The sequence below is a fragment of the Channa argus genome, chromosome 14 (genome assembly GCF_033026475.1).
Source record: "Channa argus isolate prfri chromosome 14, Channa argus male v1.0, whole genome shotgun sequence".
In the NCBI taxonomy this organism is placed as follows: Eukaryota; Metazoa; Chordata; class Actinopteri; order Anabantiformes; family Channidae; genus Channa; species Channa argus.
In genome coordinates this window covers 22,412,312-22,431,942 of record NC_090210.1, presented here as the reverse complement: position 1 = coordinate 22,431,942, position 19,631 = coordinate 22,412,312, and the positions used below count along the sequence as shown (strand labels likewise).

Genomic DNA, 19,631 nt, shown 5'->3' with positions numbered 1-19,631 from the left:
TTAATTTTTAAAATGTTTGCACCGGTTGAAACACTCAGTCTGCTCAGCCTTGTTTGTTTTGAACCCTCCTTCATTTTTCCATTTGAACTGCGTCATCTTAGGACTCCTCAAAAGGCACAGGTAATTAATCACTTTTACAATTGGAAAAAAAATAAAAATCTGGTAAAATGTGTTCAACATTATCTCCAGTCTGAACATAAAAAGGTTTCTCTCTCTTTCTGCACACAGAAATAAATCCTAACCCTCACTGGTTCCCTACTGTGGACACTTTGACTGAAAGCTGTGCATGGAGCTTAGTTTCACAGTACGATCCATTACACCCTTGTTGAAAAAGTAGCTTGATAAGAACAAATTACACAAAAGTACACAAATACGTTTGTCCATGCAGAGTAAATACAGGAAGATGCAGTTATTTTCACAGTCCCCTCCGTCACCTGCAGTAGTTCACCTATTATGTGCATTAGTTGAGACACATTAACATAGATTAGACAGTAAAACGGATGACTAACCTTCAAAATAAAGGCATAAAAGCTTAGACTGTGCACCTTCACAAAGATCTTTTCAAAATACTTCCCTTATTACAGCATCGACATAAAATGCACGATCTTTCTGTTTTTGACAAAAAAACAGGCCAAATATACATCTTTTTAAATGTGTTTTCTTATTTTTATTTATACTTATTTCTGCCACCTGTTGTAATCAAACTCTCTGAGACAGAGAAGTCTAATAAAAACAGCAGTATTACAGAAAACATTTAATTTAGAATTACTATCTAGTATGGTACGCAAAAATTCCAAACTCCCTAATATTTGAGTCCAAATAATTTGATCAATCACATATTTCATACAAACTTGCATCGGTGATGAGCCATATCTCCTATGGCAGCATCCTGAGATTTGCGGCTCTAATCTAATACAGATGAAGTGGATGTTATAGTGGCTTAATGCAAAGATGTGCAACCTCAGCCACCGTGCGTTGTTCCATCACGGAAGTGATGTTGAAGTCATTATCATGAGAAGTTGACAAGTTGCTGCTAATTTCAAGTGTACGGAAACAATTTCATATTAGCTGCGGCTCTTATCGTGAAACCTACGCCGCCGGAAGCCGGAGCGTGACGTTTGCGCGGACTTGACGCCGCTTTGCTGCGCAGACAGCGACGCTCGCAGACGCGCCGTGACAGACTTTGGATAATTTGGGGGGGTTTCAGGAGAAGCCCTGAGACGGAAAACAGGGGGGGAAGAGCCGGAAAACACAGATTTGTATCGGGTTCTAACGGCGGAATGGCGGACCGGGACCCGGTGCCGCTTCCTGCGGAGGTGCGGGCCAAACTGGCCGAGCTGGAGCTGGAGTTGTCGGAGGGTGAGTAGTTGAATGTCACCGCGGAGCTCGGCGGCTCTGCCCGGCTCTGCTGCTGCTGCTGCTGCTCGGGGGGGGCGGTGTTTGGGTTTTTGGCTGCTCGGTCCCTGCTGGGAGAGAAGAACCTCAGCAGGTCCAGAGTTTGAGAAGAAGTGTTGGACTGAAGTTCAACATTTAGCAGACACGCACACACACACACACACTGCCATGATGTGTGTTTGGGTTTTTCAGGCAGGGGTCTGGATGCAGGGGATGTGCTGTTTGGCTGAAGTCGAGGCACCGTAGTGATATTCTCATCAAATCCAAGCGAGATTACTGCACGTTTGTCCTGTAACTGTGGACTGAGCATCAGTATCAGCGCAGAGCAGAAAACGACATAAAGCAAAATAATGACTGCGCACTAACACAGCTGCAGTTGTTCACTAATGTCATCCTTTATCTAATCTGATGATCCTTATTCTGTTTTAAGAACAATAATTCAATGGACCTTTTAGGTTAAACTGCTGGGACGTGAGCAGCTCTCACCTTCTTGTTTAGAACCGTAACGCAGCACAGATTTAAGCACGTTTTACTTTATGATTAATTTGCATTGTAAGTTTTTGTTTCTAATATTAGACATCACAGAAGATAAACACCGCCATAAAGTGCACTTTAATGTCTCTACTGAGCCCCAGAAGGACATTAAACCCTCCTCTCCCCCAGCGGGAATATCATCTAGAACACTGCAGAGAGTTGAAGTTGCTCTGGGAGAGTTTTTTTTTTTGTTTTTTTTGTTTTTTGTTTTCTTGTTCAGTGTCATATTGGAAAATCCCGTCCAGCAGAGCCCTGCATGCTGCTTACATTATGAGCACAGAGCATGCAGCTGTTACCAGACACAGTTTTCACATGACACGCTGCAGCCTGGCAGATGAAGGGTCTTTTTCCACAACACCACAGCATATATTGGCTCCTTTTGCAAGATGCTGAAATGCATCTTTGGTATTGATTTTCTCATTAGCCCCCCCCCCCGCCCCCAAATCCTCCTCCTCCTCCTGTTTTGCAGATTGATATGTCACATTGCTGCAGACTCACTCTCAGCCTGGAGAGTATCATAGTGTCATATTTCAGCTGCCTGTGAGCAGTGCTTTCCCTGTTTCTCATGGAGTCTTTGCTGGGCTCAGCCATGTATGGAGAAAGAAAGAAAACAGCACAGAGGGCGAGAGAGGAAGCGATTTTAACAGCTGACTGCAAATGCACACACTGCATTTTAATGTATCCAGTGCTGCTGCTGCCGGTTTGCAAATGCAGCTGAGAGAAATGCACTGATGGGGGGGAAAAAGTGACACACATTCCTCCTTTTAAAAAAATTATTTTGTAAAGCCTCAGCTCACAGTTGCTCCAATGTAAACAAGTTAGACCGAGGGAAATGGGGTCAGATGCCCCGCTGCATTATTCACTTGCTTAACTGATGCTGGAAATTCATGGTGGCAGTCCCTGCATCCTGCAGACTTTGACCTAATTTGTCAATTTTCCAGGCATCATCCTTCCTTCCCACGGAGCCCGCAGCACAATATTCCATCAGCAGCAGTTGGGCGTCACTGTAGTTTAATAAGGATCACCTGTTCTGCTCAGGAGCCTTTGAGCAAGATGTTAACGTCTCTATTTCATGGTCAAAATATCCTCACACTGCTGCAGATTGTTGGATTTTAAGTTGCGGTTTTTGTTTCACGGAGAGAGGGGGGGGGGGTCACGGGACAGGACGTGTCAACTGAGGTGCACAACGGGGAAACGATAACAGGGCAAACTCGAGAGTTCTTCTGAGATCAAAGGTTTAATAAATGAAATATAATTCCACACATTCCAGGCTGTGGCTGCAGAGCAGCTCCACTGAAGCGGTTCGGGGCTTTACTGCCTTGCTCATGGGCACCTCAGTGGTGGAGGTGAGGGAGGCTCGTGGGCTGGTTTGAGTTTTGCGACCACAAATGAAAAATCACAAGCTTAACTCGATGATGTCTGTCTTTCTCTTCCGCTGCCTCCGTGAGGACGTCCTACATTTCCCACAATGCCTTTCAACAACCCTCAGAACACAGGTGTGTACTTGAGAGTGCGCATATAGCAGATGGTTATTTGTGGAGGTTCAGACACAGGTGATGCAGTTGGGACAAAATGAGACTGAGACTGGTGACGGACGTTCCTGCCTCAGAGCAGCATTGAATTCTTGGATATTTGTTGCTTTTTGTGACTCAATTTGGACATTGTGTCTTGGTGCTTGTCCCTGTGGCTGCAGCCTGATGTCTCCTGACGTCAAACTGTGGGAAAATGAATTGGATTTGAATTTGATCTAATTTGACAGTTTGAACACTGCACCAGAGCTTCTGCACTGATACAGAAGTCTTATTTTTTGCCTGCAGACTTTAAACACCTCCTTCAACACTGAACTCGCTTTTTTCAAATCAAAAAAAGCAAAACCTTTCAAGTGCAGACTTAAGTTTGTATGTGGATCCAAATGTCCCACTGATAATCAAATTAAGAGCTAATCAGAATAAAAAAAAAAAAAAAAAGCATCAGGTAAACACATCAATCATTAGAGACTGGCCTGATAGGAATGAGCATTTCATTGAATCAAGCCAAGCCCCCTCTGACAAGACACGCCCCCTCTGATAAGGCACCCCGAACCCACAATAGGCCAGGGGAGGATGGAGATATTTGTACTAGCTTTTAAACTTCATTAATGCTGATTACAACAGGCTTAACAATCCAGCTGATGCATTTATTTGTTTGTTTGTTTGTTTGTTTGCTCAGTTTATTGAAGACTGGTTGCTGTAATATTTGATCTGGCAGAAGAACACATGAGAATGTCTGTTCTTGCAGGATTTGCCTAACTGCAGTGGATTGATGAGGATTTTACTGTCCAGCAACTCAAAGTAGAAGGAAAATGGTTTAGTACTCTGCTCTGTATAAGCAAGTACTAGTATTAAAGCGGGGAAAAAGTGGTTTATTATTGTTATGACTATTAGTAGCATTGAAGCCTTATTATTATTTATTAATCAATTCAGGATTTAAAATCTGAAGAAGGTCATATGCACCTATACAATAATCAATAGATGGATGATACCCAAGCCTCTAACTTCTGCCCTTTTTCTACACATGAAGCCTAAATCCACATTGTGCCCTTCTCTAGCAGCCCATTACCAGGACTAGAGGAGAAGCCCTCGCTCTCAAAGCCCCCAAAACTCAAATTAGTTCGTAGAAAGATGGAGGATCCCACACGTCTGCACAAACCGTGTCCCTCAGTGCGTGTCTGTCTGCAGCTGCACACTGACAGACAGCTTGTCTTCAGCTAATCTGGCTGCTGCTGAATATTAAGCTCTGCAGTTCAGCCCAGATAACAAGCAAGCTGTCCACCTCAACACCCTGCAGATCACACACACACTCTCACACACACACACACACACACACACCAGGCTAACTCCGCCTGACCCGCTGTATTTTTGGTTTAAATGATGCTGCGTATGCGTTTTCCTTCTTTCCACATTTGATTGTGAGTGCAGGGTGAAGTTCAGAGCTACGTAAAATGACAGATTTTCTAGGTAATTGCAATTTTCATGTGAGCGATCAAGTATTGATTGATTGCATTTGCAGCTTTTCTCAGTAACGATTTGAGCTAAATGTTGCATGCCTGCAGTTGGGACATGCTAGAACTGGCTAAGTTAGGGCTGCATGATGTGTACATCAAAGCACATCATCACTTTTGATCCTCTTCGTTATGAAATCACTGCTGAATCATGTATTTATTACTGTCTCAAGTGTCCACGCTTACAAAGTAAATCCTGTTTAATCAATAAAGGCTGGGAACGCAGCGGCGTGTTCATGTTTGTGGCTTCCAGCGTCGTAGAAAAAGGCCCAGATCCCAGTTGAGAATTAGACGTTTTTGTTGATAGAGCTGCCTGGAAATGACAGAAAAGGCATTTACAACAAGAAAGAATTTCCTGGAAGCCTGCATGTCGAGCATCACTCTCCTTCCCATTAAGCTAAGTCGGTTCTGTGGTAGCAGGGACGACTGTTTGTTCATTAGCAACGTGCTGTTCATCTTTTTCTGTTTTCTAAAACGTTCTACTTCAAATATTGATGTGTTGCTCTCCAGCTGTGTTTAGAACTTCTGTAAATGATGAAAGGTGATGATGCCAGTAGTTGTCTACAGCCACTAGCTGCACAGAATGTGGAGCTTATAATATATAAGAGGGGAGAGAAAATGTCGGATTGCTGCACCTCTTCTCACCACTGGAGTAAAAGGCAATGCTTCAGTTTATTTTTCCATATATTTTTGTGATTTCCTGGGTTTCTCTAGTTCAGTATTTTTACTATTTCATCGTCATCTAAAGACCAAATGTTGCAGTAAGTTGGATCGATGTTGAAAGTGAGTGTGAAGATTCCCTTCTTACTTACTTCATTGACATCTGGCCTTGATAAGATTCCTCTGAGAGACTTCAGACTGTTGTTTTAAAGCTTTCACTCTTCTCTCTGTGTTCTTAGCAGAGCAGAAACCTCTTCCACTCAGCTGTTTCACTTCCAATAATTACAGCAGAGCTCCGTCTGTTTCAAAAAGGACTCCAGTGTCCGCGTATGATTAATCGGCCTGGTTCTGGCCCCGGCGTCGCGGGTGTTTTTGCTCTTAGAATAGCTTTAAATGAGAAGCGAGGCCTCCTGCATCTGCAGGGTCGCTTCCCACAATGCACTTCACCAAACTGAGGTTGTCTCGGTTCACTGGGCTTTCCAGCTGCTTTTCCAGGCGTGGTGAACCATAGCTCTGCTCTTTTGGTTTCATGGTTGTTCATTTTGGGTTCATTTCCAGAGGGATCTGATGCAGTTTAACGCTGCTAGCAGTTAATATTGTGATGCCCAATACCAGTATTCAGCATCGGGACATTGCTTCAAAATAGCACCAGCTCCACGTTTGTTCTTCATTTATGGACAATTCCATGTGTCTACTGATACATTCATCACATCTAATTCCACTTGTTGTTATTTTGCGCTAACATGGCAGAAGCATTTGAAAAGTCTAGAAATTGTAAATACTGTTGCCCCGTTCAGCTTAATGTCTCCCTCATTTGGATTCTTTGGAAATGAGCTGATTCATTTTTAATTTAGTCTCTCTGAAGCCCCTGAACTGAACTGTGGTATTTCTTACTGCTAATAAAAGGCCAGACTCACTAAGGCTGCAGCTTCACAGTTTAATGTATTCAGTCAGTGACATTTCACTGCGTCACTTACACATTATGGGCTAAAAAGTGACATCTTTATATACGCGTCCTCTGCCTTCTGTCTGCTTCTTCTCACATTTCAACTGTCAAGTGATCTTTTACAAATTTTGACGTGACAAAAAATGGGAAAAGTTAATTATCTACGTTTTCATCAGTAGTGTTGAAGAAAAAATAAATATAATGCGCTTGTTGGCGATAACGAACAAATGTCCCACGTGAAACATGAACTGCTGGAGAAAATTACTAAAACTATTATTTTCATTATTGATTCAATTGCCAGTTATTTCTAGATTAATGAACCAATCATTTGGTTTATACAAAAAGTCCAGTCCAAAACCACAACTCAGTCAGTTTTTACTCATATGAGACCAAGAAGAATCTAATTCATAAACCTGTTGGGAGTTTTATGAAATAAACCCCCTAAATGATTGTTTGATTGTCAAAATAGTGCTGGATAATTTTTGATTTTATTGCTTAATTGTCGCAGCAAATCAGTTCTCGCTGTCACCTGTTGTATCAGGTGACCAGTCTGATATTATTATAGACTTTGATCCTATAGAGTGTCAGATGTAGCCTGTCTATCAAAATTCAACATGCACTGACTAATCAGGTTACTCAGAGAAACCTCCACCTGAGGATATCAGGGTTTTCTAATCCTCTACCCCGATTATGGAAGCCTGGATTCATGACATGTAAGAGATCAGTTTACTCTAGAAAAAGGAACTGTAACCTTAACCCCCACACTCTGCTTTAACAGGTAAGCATTGGATCAACATGGGATGCCTGCCTCCAGGTGACTGAACCAAGGTGAGGTTAAACCTTTGGATGGGAGCACGTAAGGGCGCAGCAAACCGACGATGTGGTTACAGTAGCTAACACCTAGGCTGACTTTATCGGTGACGCTGACTGTTATCGACGCCCCGAGGATCACCTGTGACTCAGTGATATCAATGGAAATGCATGTCGGTGGATTTCATCAGCAAGGGACTGGTGCGTTGGGTCTAGTCCGGCTCGCTGCAGAGTGTTTTGATCCAAAGTTTCCCCCCTGAAATACTCAGAATGCCTCTAATCAGAGTGCGAATCTGATTGATGCTGAAGTTCGTTTCCTCTCAGAGTATTTAAAGACGGTCACTGCAGCATGAAAACGTTTTGTACTTGAAGAGATTTTGGATAAATGTCAGGTTATGTCTGTTTTGCCATCCTGCAGTCTGTGGTCCATGTCTCCTGTAATGTAATGTCTCACCTCTAGCCCGGCAGTTGCCATAGCGATGTTATTTTCTCTCCTCCTTCCTGGGAGATTGTGACCTGTGGGGATGAAGAGCGGCTTGTTCTACTTTAGTGGCAGAGAACGTCTGTCACACGGCAGGGCCATAAATTCATATTTGGTCTCGTCGTTGGCTCCCTCGAGCAATTCAAGACTCAGAGATGTGCAGCCGCTTGACGTAAATGTGATCGCTTTCCTCGTTTGACTCCCTCTGCAGAAATATCAGCTGATAGTCACTTTTATTGCAGATGTTGATAAAAAGTAGTCCGAGGTGAGCAACAGCGAGCCAACGCCAGCCTCTCACAGCCGTGGACGGGTGAAAACCTCCCCTGGGCCGCAAAGAGAAATATTGTTGTTTGCTTACTGATGTTCGCCTCTTTTAAAGATGGTTTCATGAAGGTCGCTCTCACAGAAAGGAAGGAAAACAAAATTAAAGTTATGTTTTCTTTACCACACCAGCCGCCGTATCGACTCCCCAGAGCTCCAGCGTTTCTTCTTCTTGTTGTTGCTGAACAAAGTCAGAGGAACTTGTGTGAGTAGCCTTCCACAGTGGGATTTCATGTCTGTGTCTTCAAAGGAAAAATTGGGCCGTGAAAGTTTTAGAAAAGTTATTAATGAATTGTTCGTTTACCTGTGATAAATCCCAGTTAGTCGTAGAAAATCATTTCACACTGAATCACCACACTAATATCGAATAAATACAAAACAAATCTATTTCTTTGTATTAAATTGTACATGTTAAATTACTTATAACCTGTAACCATCTTAAATTTATCCGTGATATGCAGTAATATTACAGGATATTATACAAATATGACCTTTTATTGTCACATTGTGTAAGAACAGTAACAGTAGTGCAAATGTGACGTCAGCTCCTCACAGAGACGTCAGTGCTGACCACAAACAAAATGCAATGTTACTCTTAGAAGTAAATATGTGCACACTGAGACAATCTGTCCAATTAAAACATCCGATTTTTTGAGCTGTTGTTTATACTGGGCCTTTAAAAAGATGGGCAAAGTGTATATATCAGCAGTCACTGGATTCACGAAGCTTCAAACACCTTCCATACCGCCGCTCCACATGTTTGTCATCTCCTGTCATTCTGTCTGGGAGCCTGAGCCCCTTCTCGCACGAGGCAGCCGCATAAATATTCATCTGCCCTCTGTGTCAGGCCGACAGCACAACAAATCTGAGGGCTGGAAATGTCACTGGGTCAAAAAGGCGTCTGCGTCTGTCTGCCTTTGGTTGTCACTCCTCAGCAGGGAGGCAGAGGACAGGTTGACGACCAGTCAGAAAAGCCCCCGTCGCCTTCAGGTAATTTGTTTGTCCTGGGCGAAGAGTGAAGTCACTTCTCCAGTTTAACAGTGCTGACGGTTTGCAGGTGGACAAAAGAACAAACGACATCTTGTGTCTGTTCTTGATCTTTTTGTGTCTATTTTATTTTGACATTTAGGGTTATTTAATGTCTCATTGTCTGATCTTGGACATTTTATGTTTCATATTTGAAGGTTGTGTCTATGTTTGGACATTTGGTGTCATGTCTTCATTGTACATGTATGTTCTTGGTCATTTGCCCAGTCATGGTGCGGTCAAGGCAGATGGCCGCCCACCCTGAGCCTGGTTCTGCTGGAGGTTTGTCCACTGTTGTGTAGGGCTTGTTCAAGGGGGATTTGTTATGTAGAGTCTTGACTATATTAAGTTGAATTGAACTTTCAGACATTTATGTCTGATCGTTGGACATTTAATGCTGTGTGTTTTGGAAATTAGTGTCTCTATTTTTGGTTATTTTGTGTCAAACATTTAAACAAATTGTCATTTTCGTCTTTTTTTTAAATTGTCATTTTTTTGTTTGTTTTTTTGGACATTTTGCAGTTTGGATATCAACAAGAAATCTGAACTGTGAACTTTAGAGGCTGCGTCCCAGTTGCATCCTGACCCCTCTGGCATTTGGGCCTATTGGGTAACTCATCCCTTAGTGTTAATGATTGATCCAGCAGCAGTTCAAGCCGATGTTTTAAGAAAATTGGTCTTTATCCCAACATGAGAAAAGCCTTTCAGCAAGGCTCTTCTCTGAGATTAGACACTGTATTTATAGTGTGTCATCATCTGAGCGGAGATGACTTTTTTTTTTTTTTATCATGTTTTCCATTTTTGATAATTTTCTACATGTCGCTCAAATAAATAGGTAGCAGAGGAGCCCGTGACTATGGGGCGATAACGAACGGTGACTCACCATGAAGTGGAACGATAAAGTTCCAATCGGCTGGTTTTGTTGCACTTGATTGAATCTGAATTTGTGACAACAAATCTATCAATCGTCCCTTTTTGTCGCTCTTCTCCTGCTCCACACCCAATGAGCTCGGACATAAAGGGTTAATCCTGTTAGACTGACCGAGAGCATTCACTCTCTGTCCACAACAAGGACAGTTAGATCCTGTAAGTCTCCACCTGTCCCCCACTGTATCACTGCAGGGCCGAAGACCACAGGACTAAGCTCGTCTGATTTCCTTCACGCACTCTTTAAGACTAGAAATACGTTCTGCATAAAAGTCAACTGGAAAAATGTCAAATTTATCAAGCAATTCTCATCTATTATAAAATGCTAAAAGCCTTATGACACAACAATGTGGTGAATTTGACACGTTACTCACTGAATTACATTGATAACTTTGTTGCATTCAGGTCCAGGGGTCTGCTTGATATTTAAGACACTAGAGACAAACATTACTTGATATGGTGACAAAAACAAAACCAAAAAAGGCCCATTTATGATCAGTCATGAGGCTCACAATTAAGAATATGAGCTATGAACATTTAGATTGATGAATGCATTTAACAAAGCAAAAATCTTTGACGTGCTTCCTGTGATAAACTGTGAATGTGCATAATTTAGAGTCTTTTGCAGCGTTTTTACATTCAGTTCACCCTCCTTTTACATCCAGCTTTAATCACTGGGTTTTCAATTAGTGACAGCTTGAAGTCACATAACTGCTGCTGGAAAAAATTTCCAATGACTGCATGCAGCCCTGCAACTGTTGCCATGTTGCTTCTCGGGGAGGTGATGTCATTGCTCAAGCTGGCAGGAGCGGGAGGGAGGGAGATTTGGGGAGGCGGCACGGTGGGGTGGGTGGAGGAGGAGGAGGGTGGTGCTGTTTCTGCCAGATTGCATCATTAAGCCTCTCAAACAGACACTTTCAGCCCTTCTCTTGCCTGTTTTCTTGCCTCTTTGCCACCTCCCGCCTGTTTCAGAAAGTGAGGTCTCTGGGGGGGGGGAGCAAAGCTAAGGAAAAGCAACGACTCCTATGGCCTCTCGCTGGGAAAATAAATGAATGTGATAAGGAAACACACTGCCCTTCTTTTCGTTCCTAACACACCACAGATATTTGGCACAGTTGATGTGTTTCCTCCACTCGCTGCTCTCTTCATCCTGACAGTTTATAGTTACAGCTTTGACTCTGTGGACCCCCACCCCCCCCCCCACCTCCTAACCTGCCAGGACACCGTAATGAATATTTCCCTCTCAGCTTTGCAGATGTTGGGGTGTTAGCACCTGCTCCTTTGCCAGATTGATAATAATTCCCCAGACCACTCTTACGTTGTTAAGCTTCGGTTTTAAATCGGTGTCCAAAACTTCCCGACTCATATTTTACCCAACTGTTGTGTCTGGAACTCCCTGCAGAACAATACACACTGTTAGCGATCCCTAGGGTGACACAGTTCTTCCAGCAGGCGAGGGGGAGGGCAGAGGAGGAGGGCGGCCGCTGTAGGGGTTTCGTGTGCACGGACAGTAGTTGGCCTGAGTCAGACAATGAGGCTGTTTAATCCCTTTTAAATAGTACAGCTTTGTTAGATTCCCTGCAGAGGAATGAGATTGGGAGCTCCTGCGTGATTGATGTGGTTGGCCGGGGGGTGGTGGGGGGTCGGGGGGGTGGGGGGGGGGGGGGGGGGGGGGGGGGGCTGCCGGATTCCAATTTTGTTTTCGGCCTTGGCAACGGCGCCAAAGCTGCACTTTGTCTCCGTTTATTTGGCTTCTTGTTTTTGCATCTCTTAGTGATACGTGTCCTTGTCGGGCTCTTTGTGCCGTTTGTCCCCGAGGTTCGTTTTTCACCTGCACAATCACTTTTTATAGCTGTTTTTAATCAGATTTCTGCACATTAATGAAACCAAATCGAAACCACCTCCTACTCTTTTAGAATCACCGGGTCAATAGAAGCTTTGTGTTGGACATTTTTTTCCCCACCTGGCTGAACACAGTCATCTCTGCAGGGGAACACTGTAGCTTTGTCAAGCACTTTCTGCCAGCTCTGCTTGTCTTTCATGATTTTCTGTCCCCTGGACTGTCTTCATCCTGTTCCCCTCTCTGTGTGGGAACACTCTTCATCAAACACTGCTGCCCTGTGACTCACCCGATGGCAGCTGACATTGTTTGCAGAGTAGCTAATATGAAAAAATAAAGAAGTCGATGGAAATAGGTTTGGTCACAGTGGGAGAGCTTGTTTCTTATAACTCTGCAAGTTATATATATAGTTAATAGTCTGTTGATGTGCAAGATACGGAAAACTGTATAATACAGAAAAAAACTCTCAGTTGCCAGTTTATTAAGTACGCCTAACTAAAACCTGGCTGTTTTATGTTGCATTTCTATTATTTAATCCACCCCTGTCTCTGGTTTAACAAGTTGCACCCAATGAACTGGCAACCGAGCTGTATTATTCCGTTGACTACACTTTCACTGCAACTGAACTTTTCCATCGTGAGCTTGACACTGCGGCTTTTTACCACCTGTTACTCATTTCAAGCTCAATCCGCCATTTGAGGAAGAAACAAAAACAAAACAAGTTTGACATTTCCTTTCCAAAAATTACAAGAGTTATTGACTGGAATATTAAAGCCAGAATGCACGGTTCCCATGTTTGGCAAAAAAAGCCCCAGAAAAAGTAGCGGAGGTAACCGTGATAGGCTAATAGCTATGTCTCTAAATGAAAGTAGACCAAATTATTATGCACTCCAATTACCTCATACGTTGGAGGTCTGAGCTGGGAAGTACGTCAAACCCAAGTTGACCGCAATCCAGTGCAGCGGCCAGGTTACCGTAACAATAACTCAGAAATTCCGACTTCCCAGTTCAAATGTAGCTCCCCATTGGCAGCTATTTGGAGTTGGGTTTCTGGCCAAGGTACGAATGTCAGCGTAATGCAGTATTTGCTGCTAAATGTTCAACCATCCACCACTTTTGAGTGCTGTAACTAAAGCACAACACTCAAATCCTCCATATTAGTGAAGGGCAGCTGCAGTGTTCTGTCTTTCTTTGTTTGTCCTTATGAGCATCAGCTAATTTAACTGAAATGAAATTAAATGAAAGAATTTCTGACTTCAGCTGTAGTGACCCGTTTTTGTTTTTTTTTAAAGCAAAATTAGCATTGCGTTGGTTGGCAGGACATTTTCTCGCATGGTGACCTGCTGTAGCAGGGTTACATGTCAACGTGTCCTTAGACAAGACACTAAACCCCGAGTTGGTCAATGAAAAAGAGAAGCAACAGTGTAAATTCATTTAGATAAAAGTGCATTGATCGCAACCCTATTTAGCCCCAATACACAGACGTGTTGTGGTTGTTTGGGGCTGATTTATTGCCCCTTTGATGCACCGAGAAGCCTGTAGAGTTACCGTCTGCCACAGTGCAAAGTTCAAACTAAACTTACAGCCCTGAGGTGGCAATTAATGCTCAAAGTTTTCACACTCGGCCCTGTGGGTCACAGAAGGAGGCAGCCAGGTCTGCTCAGAGAGCACAAGAGATGAATTCCATCTGTGTCACTACATCACAAAAACTGCCCTCTTATCCTCGGAATCTGCCCCAAATTGCCTCCATCCTTTCAAGAACTTTCTCCAAACTAGTTTAAACCACTTTGGAGATTTGAGCATTATTATCGATGAGACCTGAGACAAGGAAAGAGGGGGGAAAGAAAAATAAAGAGAGGGTGGATAAGAGAAGCATTGTGCTGTGAATGTTAACAATGCCACGGCCTACTGGAGCTGAAGCTCGGCCAGTTGGAGTTTTGGCTGCTTGTTTGTCTCTCGGTATGTCGTGTGATAAACGTTTGAGCAACGCAGATCCGGAGAGCCCTCTGCCCTACTGACGTTTCAGTGAGCACCTTCCAAAACAGGACCACAAGAAAAGACTATTGTAACGTGTCGTGCAGTGGGCGGATTCGGGCTTAAAATCTGAAAAAAAAATAGAAAAAGCCCTGAACAGTTGTTTGCGGAGACGCTTGAATTGTCTTCAAGGCCGACTGATCCTAAAACAGCTGTCGTGATCTGCACAGCAACTGTCATGGAAAGACTGAGGGTGGTTACAACACATGTCACATGCTGGTAGACGGACAAGAAACTGAATATATCACCGTCACCTCTCTCGCTCTCGGTCTCGGTCTCCCTCTCTCTCCCTCTCTCTCTCTCCCTCTCTCCCTCCCTCCCTCCCTGAAGGTGTAATGCTTAGCAATCCTGGAACTGACCTTCCAAACACTCAGCAGGGGACCACACTCTCAGCTAAACACAGATAACGTCCCACAAACTGTGAATGTAAATTCACAGTCATTACACTTTCACAAGGAAAACTGAAGAAGCATGGCATGAACTCTGAATCCCAGTGCTGCTGCTGATTTATCTTAGTTGAGCTGTGGCTTCAGTAAGACCTGAAAATCCTCTTTAAGCTGGTGGCGTTATAGCTGCCCAAAAAAAGTCCGGCCTCCATCTCGACACTTGGCTCCGAGAGCACCTGGGAGAAAACCTTGGCAGCCTCTTCCCGAACTGACGGAGAAGGAACCTCCGGAGAACCTCAGCCTCTGCATCCGTCTTTGTATACAAACCATGTCACTTCCCCTCTAATCGATGGGATCCGACCCCGGACCTGACTGCTGGGACTCTGGAGTGTGGCCAACTGTGGCTGGATGGGGCGTTGGAGGTTTACAGTAGTCCAGATGGTGTCTTTTACATATGTAAATAAAGGAGCCTCTGCACAGGACAAACACAACCCCTCCTCCCTCACTTCCTCCTGCCAGGTGCTGATCAACTGTTGGGATTGAACCCAGCGCTTTCTGTGGTGTAATGTCATTATAACAAAGATGCACAGTTTTTACTTGCAAATACAATAAACAAAGTAGGTTACTGCAAGTGGCAAAAAATGATTCCTCTGTGTTAACAGAGAAGGTGTGTAATCTTTTTTGTAGAAGAGGGGAGTCACTCCCCCCTTTCAGACAAAGGTGGCAGCCCCTTGGTGTTAACTTGACTCTGCTTCAGGGCGGCTATTGTTATTTAATCTGAAACTCTTTTTTTTACACAGCTGCTGGAATCCCAGTGTTAACTTTTCTTGCATGTAAATTGTTTGTGCAAAAGGAGGTTGGAAGAGAAACAGAGAGACTCTTTGGGGGTTTTTGCTGGCTTCATTCAAATACTTGCACGTCGTAACTGTCCCTTCCAAATTTGGACGTCTCTTTATGTCTGATCGCTCAAACGTATCAAAATATCAGTGGAATCATTACCGTGGACATGAGGCATGACAAGCCGGCTTGAATCTAAATCATGTCTGCACCTGCACGGTCACCGTGGCTGGTCTCAGAAATACAACTTAATCATAGCAGGAAGACAAACAACAGGTAGCTGTTTTCAGCAGACTCTTAAAAGCCATTTTACTGTAATGTACCTGCTCAGCTGGCGAGGAAAGTAGAACATCTAGGAGTTAAAGAGTAAGACACGTTTTCTCAGAGGTTGGTGGAGACCAAATCAGAGCTAAATAGGAGATCGGTCGGAAGAGTGGGGGTTATGTGCAAGAACTTGATTAGCAGATTAACTAACATCTAGCAGTGAAGCTTTAACGGAGTCATTCTTACATGACTATGTACTACTTTTGTTGCTTTGTGTTGCTGTCATCCTTTAACCATTTGCGAAAGTTTCTTTCCTCTCATTCCTATATGTGTAATTTTCTTTTGAGGGTTGTAATGTTGAAATTTCACTGTGTAAAAAAAGCAAATTTTTGCCATCAATAGTTTTTGAGCAGAGAATCGACCTCATTTGCATTTTTATGCTGTTGGCTGGTCTCCATGACCAGGGGGCAGGTTTATCTCAGTGTAATCAACACTGACGTGAACAAAGAGGAACAGTCTCTGGATGTCTATGGAGTCAGGAAAAGGACTTTGCATCAACTGCTCATGTGGAAAAGCTGCTGGTGTACAATTCGACCTACACCTGAGGGGAACAGTAGCAGTTTTGTGTTTGGGAAAGTTTTGTCAGGGAAGGGTGAAAAAACTGTTCAACTCCAGCAACAGTGAGCTGCAGTTTGTCCTGTCGAAGTGAAAAATGTCTAAACTTCAACCTGATTGAGAACCGCGTAGTAAAATATGCCCCTTTCACACATCCACACATTAAACTCACGATGAAATTGGCGCTGCAGCTTGTTGCATCAGTCCTCTGATAAACAAAGGCCATGTACTGTAGAGCTGAACTGAAGACAGAAAATACTGAAGACGGTAGAAGCTGAAATATGCCAGTGTCTCAGCTATAACCACATCTGATGTAGGAAGTTTTCTGCCGTCCTTAAAGAATATTACCCACTCTGCTGATGTTAAATTCACTTTCTGCTCAGCAATCAAAATTCATTTGTGCGGATAACATTTAAACCTTGTGAGATTCATGAGATGAAAATTCAAAAATAATAGGATCTATTAATCAACCATGGAGGTCAAGGGTCAGCCTGGTCAGTCTGAGCAGGCTGCAGCTACACGGCTTCATACTAAAGTACTGGTCTAAAAATTCTCCACTAAGTACAGCTTCAAACCGTTTAATACATTTACTTGACGTAAAATAGTAAAAGTACTTTTAAACAATATTGATTATGGTAATTATGGCAAAACATGTACAGTAATTAAGAAAAACTAAGGGTCAAAGGTCACTGTTGGTAAAGGTGGAGCTGATTTTAACCACTTTATACATTAGCATTTATTAGCCATATAATGTTGATATTAAAACGTTCAGATAGTGGTAATGTCGTGGCTGACTGGTGTATATTGTGAAGGCAAGACATTTGTTTTATTTAGCATTTTCTGTATCTTATCTATTTCTACATAGTTCTTTGTTGTGCAATACTTATCTACTTCTTTTATTTTTCTCGTCCTCTGTTTTTGTAAGGAAGCTTGTTGATGCACGGTTAAGGAAAACTCATTGGAATGTTAGGAATGAAAAAACTATTTAAATAAAACATGGAAGATATGTAGACTAAAATAATAGTAAGCTTTCTTTATAGAGAACCTTTTAAAACCTGTGTTACAAGGTGCTTCACACAGGCAAAATAAAACCATCAAAAAACTGCAAAAAAAATCTGCATAAAACAATGAGGCAAGATTAAAGAGAGACCACAGTGTTACACTGTAGAGACCAGTGGCATAATAAGTGAGTGCTTTCACTTAGATTACGTGTCAAATTTTAAATTCAGGATTAAGGCTGCAACTGCTCAATTTCATCATCAATTGATTTTTTGTTTTTTGTTCTTTAGCCATTGCGTGTCCAACACCATCATAAAATCTCAGGGTGATCGTCTTCATCTTGCTTGTTTTATTAACCAGTGTAGTATACAGTCTTTGCTGTGCAATAGGTTGGTAAGGCAGTCGTCCACGGAACACAGGGTCGGCGCTTCGATCCCCGGTCCCGCCTATGTGTCCAAGTGTCCTTGGGCAAGACATTGGGTCAGATGAGCACCTTGCATTGCAGCCACCGTCATCAGTGTGTTGTGAATGGGTGAATGGGTGAATGGGAATCAACACTATAAAGTGCTTTGGATGAAAGCACCATTTACCATTTCTGTTCCACTATCAGAAGCTAAAAGCAGCCAGCATTACTACTTAATTAGCTACTATTTAGAATGACTTTATTTTTAAACATCCAGTGGACATTTGATCAGTTTCATTATTCAGGTTTTAGTTATTTATTTTCAATCCTGGCAGAGTAAAGCTTCCATACTCTTGTTTGTCAAATCTATAGAAACACGTCTTAACTTTCGGATGATCTCAGATGATCTCAGTGAAGCGATCATGTGAGTTGAAAGCTCCTGAGTTATTTGAGTGACAGCCACTCTGCAGCTTTTGACCCTGATATAAAGAGCTAGAAACCTTTTTGACCCACGACGTCTGTTAATGTGCACGTGACCTGACTAAATGCACTAAAGAGACGGAATCTGCATGTTTATGCGTGAGGGGGGGGGTGTCAGTGTCTTTCCTGGTAAGTGCTGACACGACTATCTGAGTCCAGCTGACTGGGTCATGACGGAGATGGATGTAGACGCGCTGCCTCCCTTCATCCTGAGAGGATTTCCTCTATCTGTGGGAGACGAGGACTGAGATTTCATCATCTGCTTCTTTCAGGCTAAAGATAAAATCCATATTCCCTTCAGCAAACTGGAGCTCACCTACACCCCCAGTTTGAGCATCACTCGCATCAAATGACCTGTGGTCCTCGGTCTGAATGGATTCTATTATCCTGCACAATCTCACTTTTCTGCACCTCCTCAAATGAGCCATTGTCCATTTTTTGGAAGAGAGTAAAGACTCTTATGTTTCTCAGAACTCTTTTGGTTTGTTTTCTCACCAGGCAACTGGGGGAACTTGAAGCCAGCAACTTAGAGTGTGAGAGCAGTTATTAGTGCATGTGGTCCAGGTTTGGAGACTTTGTCCCCACACTGAAAATAGTGTGGGAAGACTTGGATTAAAAAAAAGAGTCCTTTAAATGGCAAATATTACCTCATATTGTTATGTGACAGAGAATGTGCCTGGTTTGGAGCTAATAACAAACATGCTCTTAAAGTTACACAACACTGACCTACTTTGTGTAAGATCAGGGCCGTGAACTCTGAGGTATTATGTCACGGTAAGAAAGCTCTGGAGGGATCACTTTTGACTGTGTGTGACCTTTGACATCTTCTGTTAATGCTGATGAGCTAAGAAACTTATTGTAATGTAGCAGCTAAAGCCTTGGATGAGTTTACAGTCATGAAAACATTTTGGTCTCTTACAGTGGTAGATGTCAGCGTTTCTGCAGCTTCTACTACTAAACTTAACCTGATGCGTTGCTCGGAAACTTGCCAGTTAATAAGAGATGCCACGTAAACACGACGGTTTTTGAGCTCTTAAAACCTGCATTTCCCCAGCACCCACCAAAATCTTTTCCACACAATCCAAAACCCAAAAGAAAAAGAATAAACAAATGGTAAACTATCGTGAGACCAGACAAGCAGAGAATTGTCACATCTGAGAAGCAAATGTTCAGCATCTTTATTTCCAATAACCAATGATTGCAGGTCTAAACTTCGTCCTCGGGAAACAAAACTCAAAAGAGTCGCTGTTTGCCAACAGCATTCAATCTGAAACCATTGAAGCAGATCCATTTTGGACATGACATGGGTCAGTACGTGTCCAAAATGTAGTTTTATAAAGTGTTATTCTCAAACAGCCACAGCATTTCTTTTTCTTCTTCTTCTTCTACTTACCAAACAGCATGTCTGACTTTTGACCGGTTCTTTAATCTTGAGATCTTCACAATACTGCGAGCAAGTGGAGGAGGCTCAGTGACGATGTTGAGCACGCTTCCACTGTCGCAGGGATCAAACCTACGATCCCTGCGACAGGGATCCCACATAACTGAGGGATCCCTCAGTGTTTGACTGAGTGCGATCTGTGTGTGTGTGTGTGTGTGTGTGGCCGTGTTTTTTTTGTCTGATAATGTCTCA

The 19,631-nt window shown here is 42.9% G+C and overlaps 1 protein-coding gene across 1 annotated transcript in view; it reads left to right on the top strand.

Annotated features, from left to right (window-relative positions):
- The first annotated feature begins 1,130 nt into the window (after window positions 1–1,130).
- LOC137098670 (disco-interacting protein 2 homolog C) overlaps window positions 1,131–19,631 on the top strand; it is a 163,861-nt gene continuing 145,360 nt past the window's right edge. Inside the window, exon 1 of the mRNA XM_067475159.1 lies at window positions 1,131–1,359. Coding sequence (XP_067331260.1) covers window positions 1,281–1,359 — 79 coding nt within the window. The 5' untranslated portion in view covers window positions 1,131–1,280. The remainder of the gene's footprint in view (window positions 1,360–19,631) is intronic.